This window comes from Scardinius erythrophthalmus (assembly GCF_964197995.2).
Source record: "Scardinius erythrophthalmus genome assembly, chromosome: 12".
In the NCBI taxonomy this organism is placed as follows: domain Eukaryota; kingdom Metazoa; phylum Chordata; class Actinopteri; order Cypriniformes; family Leuciscidae; genus Scardinius; species Scardinius erythrophthalmus.
The window spans coordinates 13,096,605-13,111,956 of NC_138232.1; the positions used below are offsets into that span (position 1 = coordinate 13,096,605).

General features: G+C 37.2%; 2 protein-coding genes across 5 annotated transcripts in view; one reads left to right on the forward strand and one right to left on the reverse strand.

The window, feature by feature from the left end:
* The window catches only part of slc9a7 (solute carrier family 9 member 7), a 41,075-nt gene extending 36,150 nt beyond the window's left edge, over positions 1-4,925 (reverse strand). For 2 of the 4 annotated variants that reach the window (XM_081380469.1, XM_081380468.1), the window contains exon 1: positions 4,555-4,892. In XM_081380469.1, coding sequence (XP_081236595.1) covers positions 4,555-4,616 — 62 coding nt within the window. In that variant the 5' untranslated portion in view covers positions 4,617-4,892. Of the gene's footprint in view, positions 1-4,554 lie in introns of all 4 variants that reach the window. The other 2 variants (XM_081380471.1, XM_081380470.1) reach the window with 2 other exon arrangements.
* A 1,489-nt stretch (positions 4,926-6,414) lies between these two features.
* Positions 6,415-14,109, forward strand: rp2 (RP2 activator of ARL3 GTPase). Its single transcript, XM_081380473.1, has 5 exons — positions 6,415-6,835; positions 9,992-10,660; positions 11,714-11,828; positions 11,941-12,026; positions 12,401-14,109. The coding sequence occupies exons 1-5, from the start codon at positions 6,659-6,661 to the stop codon at positions 12,482-12,484; spliced, it is 1,131 nt and encodes a 376-aa protein (XP_081236599.1). The 5' UTR covers positions 6,415-6,658; the 3' UTR covers positions 12,485-14,109.
* The last annotated feature ends 1,243 nt before the right edge of the window (positions 14,110-15,352 follow it).

The following is a 15,352-nucleotide window of genomic DNA, read 5'->3' on the forward strand; positions in this document are numbered from 1 at the left end:
TTGCTGCAGAAGAACCATTTGGTTCCCCAAAGAACCTTTCAGTGAAGAGCTCTTAACAGAACTAGCCTAGCCTAAAGAACCTTTTGCGGAATGGAGAGGTTTCATAGATGTTAAAGGTTATTCATGGAACCATCAATGCCAATAAAGAACATTTATTTTTTCCATATACCATGATAAAAGCTTCAGCAATTATCAGAACATGAAAATTTGATATGTCATAGTTTAGGTGCTCAAGAAATCATTTCTTATTATTATCAATGTTGAAAAAAGTTGTGCTACTTAACATTTTTGTGGAAACCATGATGGTTTCCACAAAAATATTATAGCACAACTCTTTTCAACATTGATAATAATAAGAAATGATTATACCATTTTTTCAGGAAACAGAAAGTCCTAAAGAGCAGCATTTATTTGACATGGAAATAGTTTGCAACATTTTAAAAGCCTGTCACTTTTGATCAATTTAACGTGTTCCTGTTGAATAAAATAAAATGTTTAAAAAAAAAATCACATTGGGTAAAATTGTGCACCTCTGTTTAATCTTCGTACAGAGCACCAAAAACTGCTGTATTTAGCATAAAAATCGCCTATGATTTTTCACTGATTTCACTGGAAGTGTACTGCAAAGTGAACTGGAAGTCCCCAAGACTTTTTGTTGAAAGGTCTAACTGCTGCCATTTAAAAGCAAAAGTAATTTTGCTGAAGGTGTTTCTCCCCTAAGGTCACATTATAATCTAAGCAAAGTAATGTTACTATATCAGTTTTTCAGTATGTCAGACAGGTATGTAAAGGCCCCCGGCCGGGTCACCGTTTACACATTATAGATACATGAACATCTGTCAAATTTATCTAAACAACAAACGGAACAAAAACAAGAGCTATATGTCTGAACCTACATATGGCCAAAGCAAAACAAGAATATCTTGTTTACAACATACAGCTGGCTCAAGAGGAAGTTGTGTAGGATATTTACTCTCTGCCATGCACCATACAATAAAAAGACCAACGCTGACATGATGGGTTTCTTTTACGGGAGCATGTCTATGTTCCCACAGGCCTATGCTCCCACAGTCCTATGTTCCCACAAATGGCCTACCCCTGACCCACCCCTAAACCTACCCGTAACTGGGGTTTAGACAGTGTTCCCACAAATGGCCTACCCCTGACCCCACCCCTAAACCTACCCATAACTGGGGTTTAGACAATGTTCCCACAAATGGCCTACCCCTGACCCCACCCCTAAACCTACCCGTAACTGGAGTTTAGACAAATCGTAAAAAAAAAAAATTCTTAGAAATGTGGGAACATAGGGCCGTGGGAACATAGGGCTGTGGGAACGATGGGAAAAATTACATGGATTAAGTATTTTTATATTACATGTCAAATTTCACATCCAGTAAAGCAAGTGTTTTGAAAGAAAAGCCAATATTATCCAATTCAAGAATAAAGTTAAGCTTAAAGGTACAATATGCAAGAATTTTTTCCCGCTAGAGGGCGCTACATTCCAAACAACAACAACGGCGTAGCTTGATGACGATGTGAAGGAGCGTGGAATGATGGGAACTGTCGTTTTAAACTCCACCGTGGATGTAAATCTATTTTTTACAGTCTATGATGTAAATCAGTCAGACGGGAATCGAAAAATCATGTTCATGGATGAGGCTAAGTTCTATTTTTATAATGACATGCTTTTTGTTGCGAGGGGGGCGTGGTTCAGCGCGGTCTGTAATGGGAGAGAGAAGAGACGAGCGGGACGCAAGTAGGTCAAGTGCAAATGACGAACACCTGTGTCTTATTGCTGTGATCCGCGTGGAGAGAGCGCTTATAAGCCGCGCTGGAACGAGAGAGAGACTGAAGAGAAAATTGGACGCAGAGAAAGAAAACCGGTAGATCCGAGCTCTCATTTTTGAACTGTTTTGTGCGTCGCGGTTGCCACGGTGAATGCGCGTTGTGCGCGACTTTTGTTTGTTTTGCTTTATTTTAATAAAGTACGAGTCCCAGTCACGCCGACTCCTGTCTTCTTCCTTCCTGACTCTTGAACCTCATCACACTTTTATTTCATTAAAATGAATTAACAGCAATAAAAGTAAGGTTTAATACTACATTGGTTATCATAGATGTTACTGTATGTCGAATTCATTGTTGTGATAACGCGGCACAGTTTTACGTGTTCTAAACAATTGTTGTAAAAGTACATTCGAACATACCCACATCATTTGCCAAAATACTGATTAATCTTTATGTATAACACATGCTATATTTATTTGCATGGCCATAAACACTAGACGTGATAAACAATGTCAATAAACTAAACACAAATCTAAAGCAATAATACTTTACTTACATAAACATAACTGAATGCTACATGTGGAAAATATAAAATTAAGCATGCTTTGTCGACAGAACCAGCTGCAATCGGTAAAGAATAATTGTGTTCCATAACGACTGCAAGATACAAGCTAACGTTTGTTGCTTGATAGACGCTACAACTACAACTTCCGCATTTGTCCAGGACTCCACGCAGTACGAGCGGAAACCGAGGGTAACGCGGATATGACGCAATTGACTGACGACTCCCAGCTCCCCCCTGCTCTAACGCCCCGTTTCCTTGGTTAAAATCGCAATTTTCTCACGATTTAAAAATTGTTGGACACATTTGGGATATTGTAAGTAATCAACTTAACAAAATATATAACACTGGCCTTGAGATTATGGGATATTTTAATGCAAAATTCTTACATATTGTACCTTTAATTATTTTGAAACATTGCAAGGACTTTATTTTTGCTTTATTTGACAAACGCATCTAACCAACTTCATCTGCAATAAAACAGCAAACACTGTGTAAGAGTCAATACGGGAAGCAGAAAGTGTACGAATCAAGTGCTCCATTTTAACTTCAAGCAGCAAATCACGCCGATCGGGTTAGTTCGTTTGAGCAGGCGGCTGCAGTCATCCTAACCATATTTGTGGCAGATATACAAAATACAAATATTGGGTGTACTCCATTCAAGTGGTGCTAATATTCCAAAACAGAAGTTGCGTAAAGTTATGTGAAAAGGGACTATTTTTTAAAAATAATGATGTGCAGAGATAAATCCTTTATAAACACTGCAACATTCTGTAAAAAATAAGTGGCATCTGACTAATTAAAATATTAAAATGATGACATAGGTCTAAAGAGAACCTCCATTTTTGCAGTCTACTGTAAACTGTCAGAACACTACCGTCTATTAAAGCACCTTGGCCAAAGAAAGGTTTAACCAAATCAGACAAACTAATCCCACCAATTAGTTAGACATAAGTCTAACTAGCAAAAACAACAACCATAAGCCATTTCTCTCACTTCCAAGCAATGCTTTTGTACTTCAAAAGCATGCACTGATGAAAGATTTCATTTTCACTGAAGACAAGACATAGGACACAATTTGAAGTATGAAAAAAATTGTCTTGAGTAATGAACAGACCAAAATTTAAATATTATGCATTGTTAAAAAATTGGTTTTCTGGATAATTCAACTCAAAAGATACATATCAGACATCACTCCTTCTCTCAAAAATACTAGGGCAGATGTGCCTAGTTCACCCAAAAAATAAAATTACCCCATGATTTACATTTTTGGGTGAACTATCTCTTTAAAACTGACTTAAATTTCAATCTGTTCCTCATACCCAACTGTCATGTGGCTTCAAAAGACCAAGTATATGAACGATTCCCATCTCTTTTATGATGCTTTATTGTCCTTTTTGAAGCTTAAAAGCATCAGTTGCCATTCATTGCAAAAGCGTGGAAAAGCAACCAGTACAATTCTGCACAAAAAAACAACAACAAAAAAAAACAAATCTTTTGTGTTCCAGTTCCACAGCAAAAAGAAAAAAAAGGTTTGAAGCAACACGAGTGAGTAAATGCATTTTGTTGGGGACCTAACGTTACTCCTTTAAATTAGAGCTAAAAAAATAGTGATGATTCTTAAGATCAGAATGCTGCTGTAGACTGATCTAACCTGAACTACAAAAGCTGTCACACTGTTCAAAGCTAGTATGAGGAACTCAACAGGACTTATGACAGGAGCAAAATAAAAAAGGAGACCGAGAGAAAACGGAGTATAATTTCTTAAACACATGAAATATTATGCAATTTTAAAACTGTGGGTTGCATATAGGCAAATACATGTGTCCGCTATTATGCTACATTTACCAATATTAAGGAAAACAACAAGAGTAGCCTATACGTTACAATACTTCAACACCACATTGAAATGACATGACATTCGATCCACAAGGTTTTGAATTAGCACTCATTCAAGCTAGCAGGCTACACGGGCTCATTGATGTGAGGCTTAGCTAAGGGTTTACATGATGGCTGTGTCTCAAAACCTAATAAGCTGCCTATCTAGGCAAAAAACATGCGCAAAAAAAACACGCAAATTAAAAATGATTTAGCTCTGATGACGCGGTACTATAACGGCCAAAAATGCTGTCGAGCTCGGCGGCTCACGAGGTTTTGAGACGCAGCCGATGTCTAACGCCTTTCGCAAAAAGACTCATTCTCACCGTATATCATAGCCAGTCCGGTTTCGTGCAGGAAGCGCACTCTTCTGTGTTTGAAGAGCCATATTGTGAGGATGGTGAGTGTCAAAAGCAAGATAAATGTGAGTAAATTCACGCTGTCCTGCCTGTGACTTTCCTCTGCCTCCTTCTCCGTGGCAAGTTCCTCCATGCCGCCGTCATCTGCTCTTATCCGACAACATTGGCTTAAAATGAACATTAAAATAGGAAAGAGAGAGCTGTGTCCTGGTGCATATAATGTCCGTGGGTTTGGTGCTGCGACCGCCTCCATGGTGCAGGATGCTTGTGGCGGCCTGGCGGGTTCCCTCACTCACTGCCTCTGCTCAGCTGCGTGCCTGCGTCAGGTATATGAGAGCAGCAGCAGACCGCAGCTCAAGCTCTTAAAGACACACGCACACACCGCTACCCCACTCTTACTCTGTGTTACTGTATGCCTACTTTCCACTAACATAATACAAAATTGGGCCTGAAACTCTTAAAGTACGTTTTACTATTATTTTTCAACAGATGGTCAGAAAAGGATGTGCTTAATCTTCAGAAAATATTGATTGTCATTGGAGGTCAAATTGCATGCCTTTGAGCCTTTTAGCTTATGCATTTTATAAATGCTTCAAATTGTTTGAAGCCCTGTCTAAATCCAGTTTAAAACACTTGTTTTTTAGTTGCATCGCAGTAAGCAAATAATGTAACAATGTCACTTATGGGGTTTGGTTTGTAGGCTAGTTATTGATACGCTTCATTTAAAGAAAAATATTTGATTTGTAATACAAATCTTTACAATAACGTTGAACAGGGTTGAAGTTTGGGCTTGGTGACTGAGAACAGACACATTTTAAGAGGTGATACAAAGATTGTGTTTAAATTTCAGATAGGCTACAAACATATGAAGCAAAAGTAGGCCTACTTTTCTCTAAATCACGGAAAATTGAGTTGTTTTAAAGAGTGTAAAACTCTTAATATTACTGACCTCTGAGGACTATAGCTGTCGCAATGATTGAAACAACACAATTTTAGATTTCCTTTTTGCTCTTCTGTATGCTATCACATTTCCTTTGCCATATGAAAAATGGAAAGTCATAATTTTCTTGATGTTCTGAGCACTAAAACTACAGTAGCCTAATGACTAAATTCTACTTAAGAGTGTATAACCCTAAATTAATTAATATGTTACCCACTATGGCTAAGCAGAGTTGAGTCTGGTCAGTTGCTGAATGGCAGACCTCCTGGAAAAACTAGGTTGATGCTGGAAGAGGTGTTAGTGAGGCCAGGTCATTAAAAATCCTTTGAAATGTCATTTGAAAAGGGGTTTAACCCCTTGGCATCCTTGGATTTTTCATGTATTTGCCCATTGCCCATCACTCTGTCTCCTCTCCACCTATAAGTGTGTGTTGTTGGGCATGTGTTGAGCATCAGTGGATACTGCACATTGGTGGTGGTTGAAGTGATCCCCGCTTGTAAAGCGCTTTGAGTGCAGAGAAAAGCACTATATAAATGAAAAGATATTATTATTATCATCACCAATTTATTACTAAATGTAGAATGTTCTTGAGGAACATTGTTTCTCCTATACATACACACATATGTATGTAATATATACAGTATGTGTGTGTATACTGTATACACACACACAGAGAGAGATGTATAAATATAATATAACAAAAAAATGTTTGTTAGATGCGAATAATAAATATAAACTAAAATAAATAACAAACCAGACAACCAAAAATGTTATCACCAGTATGATTCACATCAATTATTTATGTGCAAAGATGAGTTTACATATTCCACTAACAAAATGTCTTTTTTTCCCCTTTTTTGTTTTGTTTTTGCATGGTCAAATATCAGTAATAACCGCAACCCCCACCCCCTCCCTTCGCATCGGCTTTGATTCGCTGTTACCTAGTAACGCTGTCCGCTGTAGTGATTGGCTGATTCGAGGGTCAAGGAAACGGGAAGCGCACAGGTTGCGTGTTCTTGATTACTTTCTGGGGAGGGTGAGAGAGACGGAGAGCTACTGCGACTGATCGAGAGTATTTCAGAAACGCGTGGCATTTACAACAAGAGGGGCGCACTGACATATCGTCCATAAATGGGGTGCTTTTTCTCCAAAAAATCTCGGAGAAAATCTCCTAAAAAAGACTCCGCTTTGCCCGCTGGAGACGAGAGCGCCACGGGCAATGACCTCCCCGAAACCAACAACACTGCGCTGGGCAGCAACAGCAACCAGGAGGCTCCAAAGCAATACAGCTGGGACAAACGAGAAAAGGTAAGTTACGACGATGCATTTTAACTTGTTTTTGTTCATTAGACTATGCGTAGACAGGGTGTTATGTTGCTTAATTTCTTTAGGAATTATATAGATTGAAATGTAAATCCATCGGAAATAGCTATTATCATTATGCGTTAGCTCAATTCAAGTCCATTTTACGCCGTTCACTACATGCGTAATCACGCAAGCGAAGGGTTTGGTCCCTAGTTCAGTGTTTATGACTGACTGACTGCCTGCCACTGTTGCTTTCGATTGACCATCGATACGATAGTCTCTCCGCGGTCATAGGTTTTCACATACTATGGTAAATTATAGACCGAGCTTATTATCGGCTTAAAGTCGAGGCACGTAACTTGTTTGCCTGGCGCGTGCCCAGATAACGCTGTGTTAGGGATTAGCACATAAGCGGTGTCGCCATCAACATGCATGACACTACATTGAGGAGGAACAGGGAGGGTGGGAGTGTCCGTCTGCCCCTTTCGACCGCAAAACCATTACAAATGGATGGGAACTAACATTTTCAAGCCTTCGGGTGTTTCCTTCGGCTGGTCTGTTTTAGATTTAGTCAGCATGAAATGAAAACTCACCCTATCTATTGTGTAAATGCACATTATAGATCTCATTGTGAATGATTCATCCATGTACTATATTATTTCTTTCCTTTTTTTACCTCGTATTTTTTTATTAAAATGTCATCACTCTGTCATAACTGTTGATGTATGGAAGACCTCAATAATTGAGACACAACTGCAAGATCACATTCATTTTTGAATGCCAACATCTCAAAATTCAATCAAAAACCGTTGCATAGAACCAAGCCCCTGCTCTATATTTTTTTATTTTCTATATTATTTTACACTCACAGTATGGATGTACATCACAGTATGGTATAAAAGTTATTTTGCTACTTCCATTTCATCACAACTTTAACATTACTTTCACATTTTGGTATACAACATAAATTACACACAGTCATTCCATTTTTTTAAATGCATAAACTGGTAGTATGTTAATAATTATGGACTGTAACTACTGAAAGGATGCGAGTTTACATACTCAAAGAATCTGACCCGTAGTCCTTATATAGCAATGGGTTAGCAACAAGCTAAGTACATGTTTATAAGGAAATATGTGCCCTGGCAACCTAAATCTCTCAGGTTTGATCCCTTGTTGGCAGGGACAATCTGTTAACTTAAGAGTTCTCTTTAGCATGGGAGTTACCAGGGTGTTGCTATGTGATTGCTGGGGTGTTTTGAGGGTCTCTTAAAGTCTCAATTATGTTCTGTTCCCTAGATATAGCACAGATCCCTCCTTCAGCTTAAATTTGTGGACCCCCCCCCCACCCCCCCACCATTTTCTATTTTATCATCGCTTTTAATGAACATTTTATTGAACGTTTAGACAAATTCTAAAAGGAAAATCTAAATTTTATTTGTTGTATCATTTGATTTTGATTTGTATCATCTGAATTTTATTCAGAGCCCCAAACTTGTCAAAAATATGCAATTTGGTGTAGATGTTGTTATTTATATGGTCAAAATGTAAGTGATAGCTTGTAATGTAAATCAACAAGATTTTTATAACAGTATATTAGACTACTTACATAAAATGCATATAAATATCAGCTGTCACTCTCTATCTCCCAATAACATATCTTAGTAAGAAGATATTTAAATCTTTAGTTTTAAGAAAGCTCTAGTTTTAATTTTATGGGCAAAACATATAATGCAATGATGATTGACCGATAAATCTATATTACCATTTCAGTCGAATCTGACTCTTGGTGATTCTATGGCCATGAATTTTCTTGGCAATGTTTTTCCGGGGTAGGTTACCACTTGCCAGGTCTTTACCCAACCCTCCTCATTACATGGCTTGGGACTCGCACACACACACGCATTCACACCTAAGGCCAATTTTGGCATATACAATCCACCCACCTAACCTGCAAATCTTTGGACTGTGGTGGTGGGAGACTGTCAATCAGAGGGCAGAAGGCAAGTAGAAGATTGTTAACAACAGATACATCAACTTTTTGATGATTTAGACAAGGCCGTAGAAGTTATTTATAGGCTTTGTAGGTTCAGTAGGCTTTATAGGTCAAATACTTAAAGGACAAATCAAGTGAAAAATGAACCTGGGGTTAATTAACACATGGTTACCGAGTCGATCGTTCCCTGCGATGCGTTTTCATGAAAACCGAATGTATAGAGTTTTATCTTTAAAAACAGATTAGCTCATAACAGTAGTATATGGGGCACAAAGTAAGTAAAAATAAATCGCTAGTTAATACCACTAACAAGGCTCAAAATAGCCTCACACTAACACGGTAACATAATGAGGGTCCTTACATATAAACTGAAGCATTGAGAACTTTGTAAGTGTACAGACAGTTTAATAAGAAGATACTTTATAAAGACAGTACATTACGCGTTGACCTGCAGGATCCATCTTGGAAAACAGTCTCGACTAATCGAGCCACGAATGCCGTCGATAGGATAGCTGGTCGATAGGAATTACGTTTGTGAAATCTAACGTAACACGGCGTTCGTGGCTCGACTAATCGAGACTGTTTTCCAAGATGGATCCTGCAGGTCAACGCGTAATGTACTGTCTTTATAAAGTATCTTCTTATTAAACTGTCTGTACACTTACAAAGTTCTCAGTGCTTCAGTTTGCATGTAGGGACCCTCATTATGTTACCGTGTTAGTGTGAGGCTATTTTGAGCCTTGTTAGTGGTATTAACTAGCGATTTATTTTTACTTACTCTGTGCCCCATATACTACTGTTATGAGCTAATCTGTTTTTAAAGATAAAACTCTATACATTCGATTTTCATGAAAACGCATCGCAGGGAACGATCGACTCAGTAACCATGTGTTAATTAACCCCAGGTTCATTTTTCACTTGATTTGTCCTTTAAGGTTACATGTTTGTTCTAAAGCATGTAATAGGTCAAGCCCCACTAAATAACAGAAGTTGTTTAGATGGATAAAAGCATCACATGTCTAACTAATAAACACACACACACACACACCCTGTTACATCCTGTTGTGAATGGAACCAGAATGCAAAGATAGCTGATAATAGTTTTATCACTTTTTTTAAGTTCTCCATTTATTGACCTTGACATGTTTGCACTTTTGTTGCAGGTTGATCCCAAAGACTTCATGCTGACAGGCCTTCAGAATGAGACTGTGGGTCGGTTGCCAGGCAAACTCAATGGCCAGCAGTTTGTCATTCAGGACTGTGAGAACTGTAACATCTACGTATTCGACCATTCAGCGACCATTACCATTGACGATTGTGTGAACTGCCGCATTATGTTGGGTCCGGTTAAAGGCAGTGTGTTCTTCAGAGACTGCAAAGATATCAAGTGTGTGGTGGCCTGCCAGCAGTTCCGCACCAGAGACTGCAAGAAAATGGACGTCTTTTTGTGCTGCGCCACCCAGCCCATCATCGAGTCTTCTACGGGCATGAAGTTTGGCTGCTTCCAGTATTACTACCCTGAGCTGGCTTTCCACTTTAAAGATGCAGGCCTCAGCATCTTTAATAACAACTGGAGCAATATTCATGACTTCACACCTGTTTCTGGGGAGACCAATTGGAGTCTCCTACCGGAAGATGCTGTTGTCCAGGAGCATGTGCCTCTACCAGATCCTGAGTCAGAATTCAAGTCTGTGAGAATCTCCTCTGAAGCAAGTCGGAGCATAGTGCCCCTGACCAAAGGAGGCCGGCGTACAGAGAGTGAAGAGTCCTGCTTGTTTGTCTTCTTTTCTGGGGACTACACAACTGCTAATGCCCGGAAGCTTATTGATGAGGTTAGACCTAGTTTTAGAAAGCATTTCTAAAGAAAAGCTTTGCGTTTATGCTCTTAGTTTAACGTCTTATTGACAAATGCTGTTCATAGTCAGTTTCCCATGTTAATTGCTGAAATTAAATCAGCTTTCTTCAGTCACTCCACCTAAATATAGAAAAGGGGATGTATACTATTCCCACTTCACATATTTGTAACTTTTATCCATCTTTGTCTGCTGTAGACAACACAGGCTTCAATTCAGCACGGGCTTCCATATCAGTTCTTATGTGCTTTTTAGTTTTATAACTGCGTAAATTAAGGAAATAACTGACTGTCTGAAAATATCTTTGGTTGTGGGCTCCTGTATTGTCTGATTTATTTTTTTGTAACCAAAAGCAGGATGGGCTAAACAGGAAGGCAAAGCCTTGCTTCATAGTTATAAGGGTCTGATTTGACAATACTCAGTCATAGTTCATATCAAAGTGAATTGCTCTGCGGCTTCAAGCCATGAAGCAGTTAAATTTATGAAGAACTTCAATATTTTATTACAAAACATATAATAATTATAATGTACTTATAAGAGCATCATATTTTTAGTCATCAACCCATTATTAAAAGCATATTTAAGTGTTATCAAATCATTTTTTAGAACAGAAAAACAGCACATTATATAAAGTTTTAAGGTCAAAGTTACATTCATTTACATTAAGAATAAAATGGGGTTGATTTCACGCCGATATTAATTAGATCAATATTGTGAAGTCATATAGTTTTCACTAAATCCAACCTTGCACTCTGCATTAAACAGGTTTGTATTATTCAGTCAAGCTAAAAAGTTTAGATCTCATCTAGCTGTACTAAAGCGAATATGAGGAAGAGACAGAAATAGACAGTGTTTGCTGTCATGTGACCTTTTTGTCACCGACTTTATTTAGAAATCTGCCATTTTATAGCAGTGATCATTTACTTTTATTTTTATGCTTCTCAATACAAAACACAAACTGATAACCAAGCTAATTTCCAAAAACCTTTTAATTTTCTTACATACATTTTTTCTGTATCCACCTAAATGCAGGTGACCACCAAAGGCTTTGTCCTCATTCAGACCAAAGAGGTTTCCATGCGCCCTGAGGATGTGAACCGAGTGTTCCAGAATAATGCAGAGAGCCTCACTGAGTGGATCACCAAAGGTGCTGTAATGCATTGTGTTAAAGCAAAAAAAGAACATGCGCAGCTTCTTGGGAAAATTTTTGTCCGTTTGCAAATACAAATGTTATAACACAATGATCTGTGTTCCTGCAGGTCCAGTGGTAGCCCTTGAGCTGAACGGAGATGGTGTGGTGGAGGCATGTCGATCCATTGCCGATGAAGTGTTTAATGGGACTAAGGTAATTATAAGAGGAAGCTGTTACGTCTCATCAGTGTTGAGGGTAACGCATTACAAATAACACAATAATCAGATTACTTTTTAAGTAACTAGTAAAGTAATGCATTATATTTAAATTTACAACAAAATATTGGAGTTACTTTTTCAAATAAGTAATGCAAGTTACTTCGTTTACCAATTTATCGACTGGCGCCTCTCTCGTCCCCATAATTGGGAATAAGGTGCAGAGGTGTTGAAAAAGGAACTAAGTACCGCAATTAGTTACTTTTTTAGGGAGTAACTCAATATTGTAACACATTACTTTTAAAAGTAACTTTCCCCAACACTGCTTCTCATGTCCATTCATGTCCATGTTATGTGCTGCTTTTCTTGCAGTTATTTGTTTCTGAGAGCAAACATACGTCCTCACGTGATGTCGACAACTTTTTCAACTTTGCTGACATGCAGATGGGACTGTGAAAGGGACGCAGAGGGGCACCTTACCTTAATGTGGGTTTATATTTGTTTGGTTTTGTCAATTGGAATTACTTAATATGCGAAGCCACTGATATCTCAACATTTTGAGGGGTTTATAACCACTATTTATTTTTACCAGAAGAGTTTGATCTGTGATCTGACAATTTGACATTTTCATGCCTATGAATCCGACATATAGGCCCTGTTTATATTTGGACAGCATTATATAAAATGCGTTTTAGTCGATCGGATCACGAGTTGATGATGCTAAATACAGGTGTAAACGGGGTTTACAGGTGTAAAACATTTTCGACCAGTTCCAGAGGTAGTCGAAAACTGATTAGACCCGATTGCTTTCGTAGTGTAAAACGCTCATGTGATCGAATGTGTTAGAAGTCGAACAGCCTCAAAAGACCTCCTCTTCTCCGCTTACTGACTTACTGCGTAAATATTATGGGAAGCGCGCTAGCCAGATGGGATTTAAACTTTGGCTGGAGACCCAAGTTTGTTTTGAAGATGAAAAACTTACCAAGCATGTTCTCTCACTATTTCTGATTTCTAACACACACTCACAGCGTTCGGTGCGGTCTTGAGAGCAGAAACGAAAAATGCTGCTCTCCATGTGTCTTTCCGTTGTCTCTGGGCATGTTCATATGTAAATTGCTGAGCCATTAGATCGAAAGATCGGAAAAAACCCTCACATTTACCAACCCATAGACCCTCCCCTCGAAGAAATCAGGACCGAAGTGGTCGAAAGTGGACAAAAGAGACAGATTAAAACACTAGGTGTAAACGGGTATGTGTCTCCCTCGTCTACTTGTGATCTGATTGACCAAAACGCATCTTAATACCAGGTGTAAACAGGGCCATAGTCAGTTGGGCTATTTGGATCTAATCAGGAAGGCAAGTGCCTTTAGATAGAGAACAAAATCAAAGAGAACTGGAACTTTAGTCTAAGCAAACATTGCTGTGGACAATTTTATCACTTATGCTGAAAATAATGAATTTGATTATATAGATATTTATTTAATTAGTTTTTTCCATAAATGTATAGCTGGAAATTGTGTTTTATTCTCTTTTGCTTGTATACATGTTTCCATTACATATTGTATAGTCTTTTAGTTTGTGTATACTGGATAAATGTAAGCATAATAATAGTTATGTTAAAATATGTAAAATGCCAGAAATATTAATTGTTGATTCAGGTTTTTTCTATAACATATATGCCATGTTTTGTTTTGTTTTTCGCATTAGCATGGCTTTTGGCTTGTCCCCAAATTATATTTTCAGTTTTTTTGTCAGTATTTTTTTTTTTATTGTAAACAAATGACATTTGTCCTTCATATAAGTTTTTACGGTGACACTGTTCTGAAAAGAATGTAAAAAGTTCAAAATGATACTTTGAATGTACTACTAAAAGGAGTTGTCTCCTTCACACTGCTCTATTTTTGTAGGAAAGTTTAAAGAGCACAACTGTCCTGTGACCAAAAGAAAAAATTGTACATGAGAGAATCACATTGTACCATTTTTTATTTTTATTATTATTTCTAAATGGTTCTTATTTGTACCAGACAATTTTGTAGAGTTGAATATAAGCTGTGTTTTGTCAATACATTCATTTTGGTCTAAAGTTACGTCTCGTGTCTTTTCATCTGCAAACAGACACAAAGCTGAACTATATCTCAATACATGAATGTCAATTATAGGTGTAAATAGTTTTGTGAGTTGAGTACAAGAGATTGTGATTTACTATAAAAGTCTGATTCAGTATTGCTGTGCAATGTCACAACAACAATTTGTTGGCCAACCTGGAAGGATATGTGGTGAGCATTACTTGAAGAGACTTTCATGTTTTGTTCTGCAACAAATTACACAAGATGTTAAATAAAATCAGAATTTATATATCAGAATATATGTATATACATACAGTGTAAAAAGTTTGGAAACATTACTATTTTTAATGTTTTTGAAAGAAGTCTCTTATGCTCATCAAGCCTGCATTTATTTGATCATAAATACAGAGAAAACAGTAATATTGTGAAATATTGTTACAATTTCAAATAATGGTTTTCTATTTAAATATACTAATTTATTTCTGTGATGGTAAATGAATATTCAGCAGCTATTACTCCAGAGTTCTGTGTCACATGATCCTTCAGAAATCATTCTGATATGCTGACTTATTATCAATGTTGGAAACAGTTCTGTTGCTTGATATTTTTTTAATTATACTTTTTTTCAGGATTCTTTGATGAATAAAAAGTTTTTAAAAAGAACAGCATTTATTTAAAATAGAAATCTTTTGTAACAATATACACTAGGCCTACCGTTCAAAAGTTTAGGGTCAGTATTTTTTTTTTAAATAATATAAAACTTTTATTCAGCAAGGGTGTTAAATTGATAAAAAAAAAAAGTGATAGTAAAGATTTATATTGTTAGAAAATATTTCTATTTTGAATAAATGCTGTTCTTTTTAACTTTTTATTCATCAATGAATCCTGAAAAAAGTATCACAGGTTCCCAAAAAATATTAGGCAGCACAACTGTTTCCAACATTGCTAATAACCTAGTATCAAATCAGCATATTAGAATGATTTCTGAAGGATCATGTGACACTGAAGACTGGAGTCTCAGCAACTCAGCTTTGCATCACAGAAATAAATTATAAAGTACATTCAAATAGAAAACCATTATTTTAAATTGAAATAATATTTAACAATATTGCTGTTTTTCTGTATTTTTGATCAAATAAATGCAGGCTTGATGAGACTTTCTTCAAAAAAAAAAAATAGCAATGTTTCCAACCTTTTAACACCGGTACCCATCCTACTACAGATATAAACTATGATAACTGCTTATTGGTGGATAATT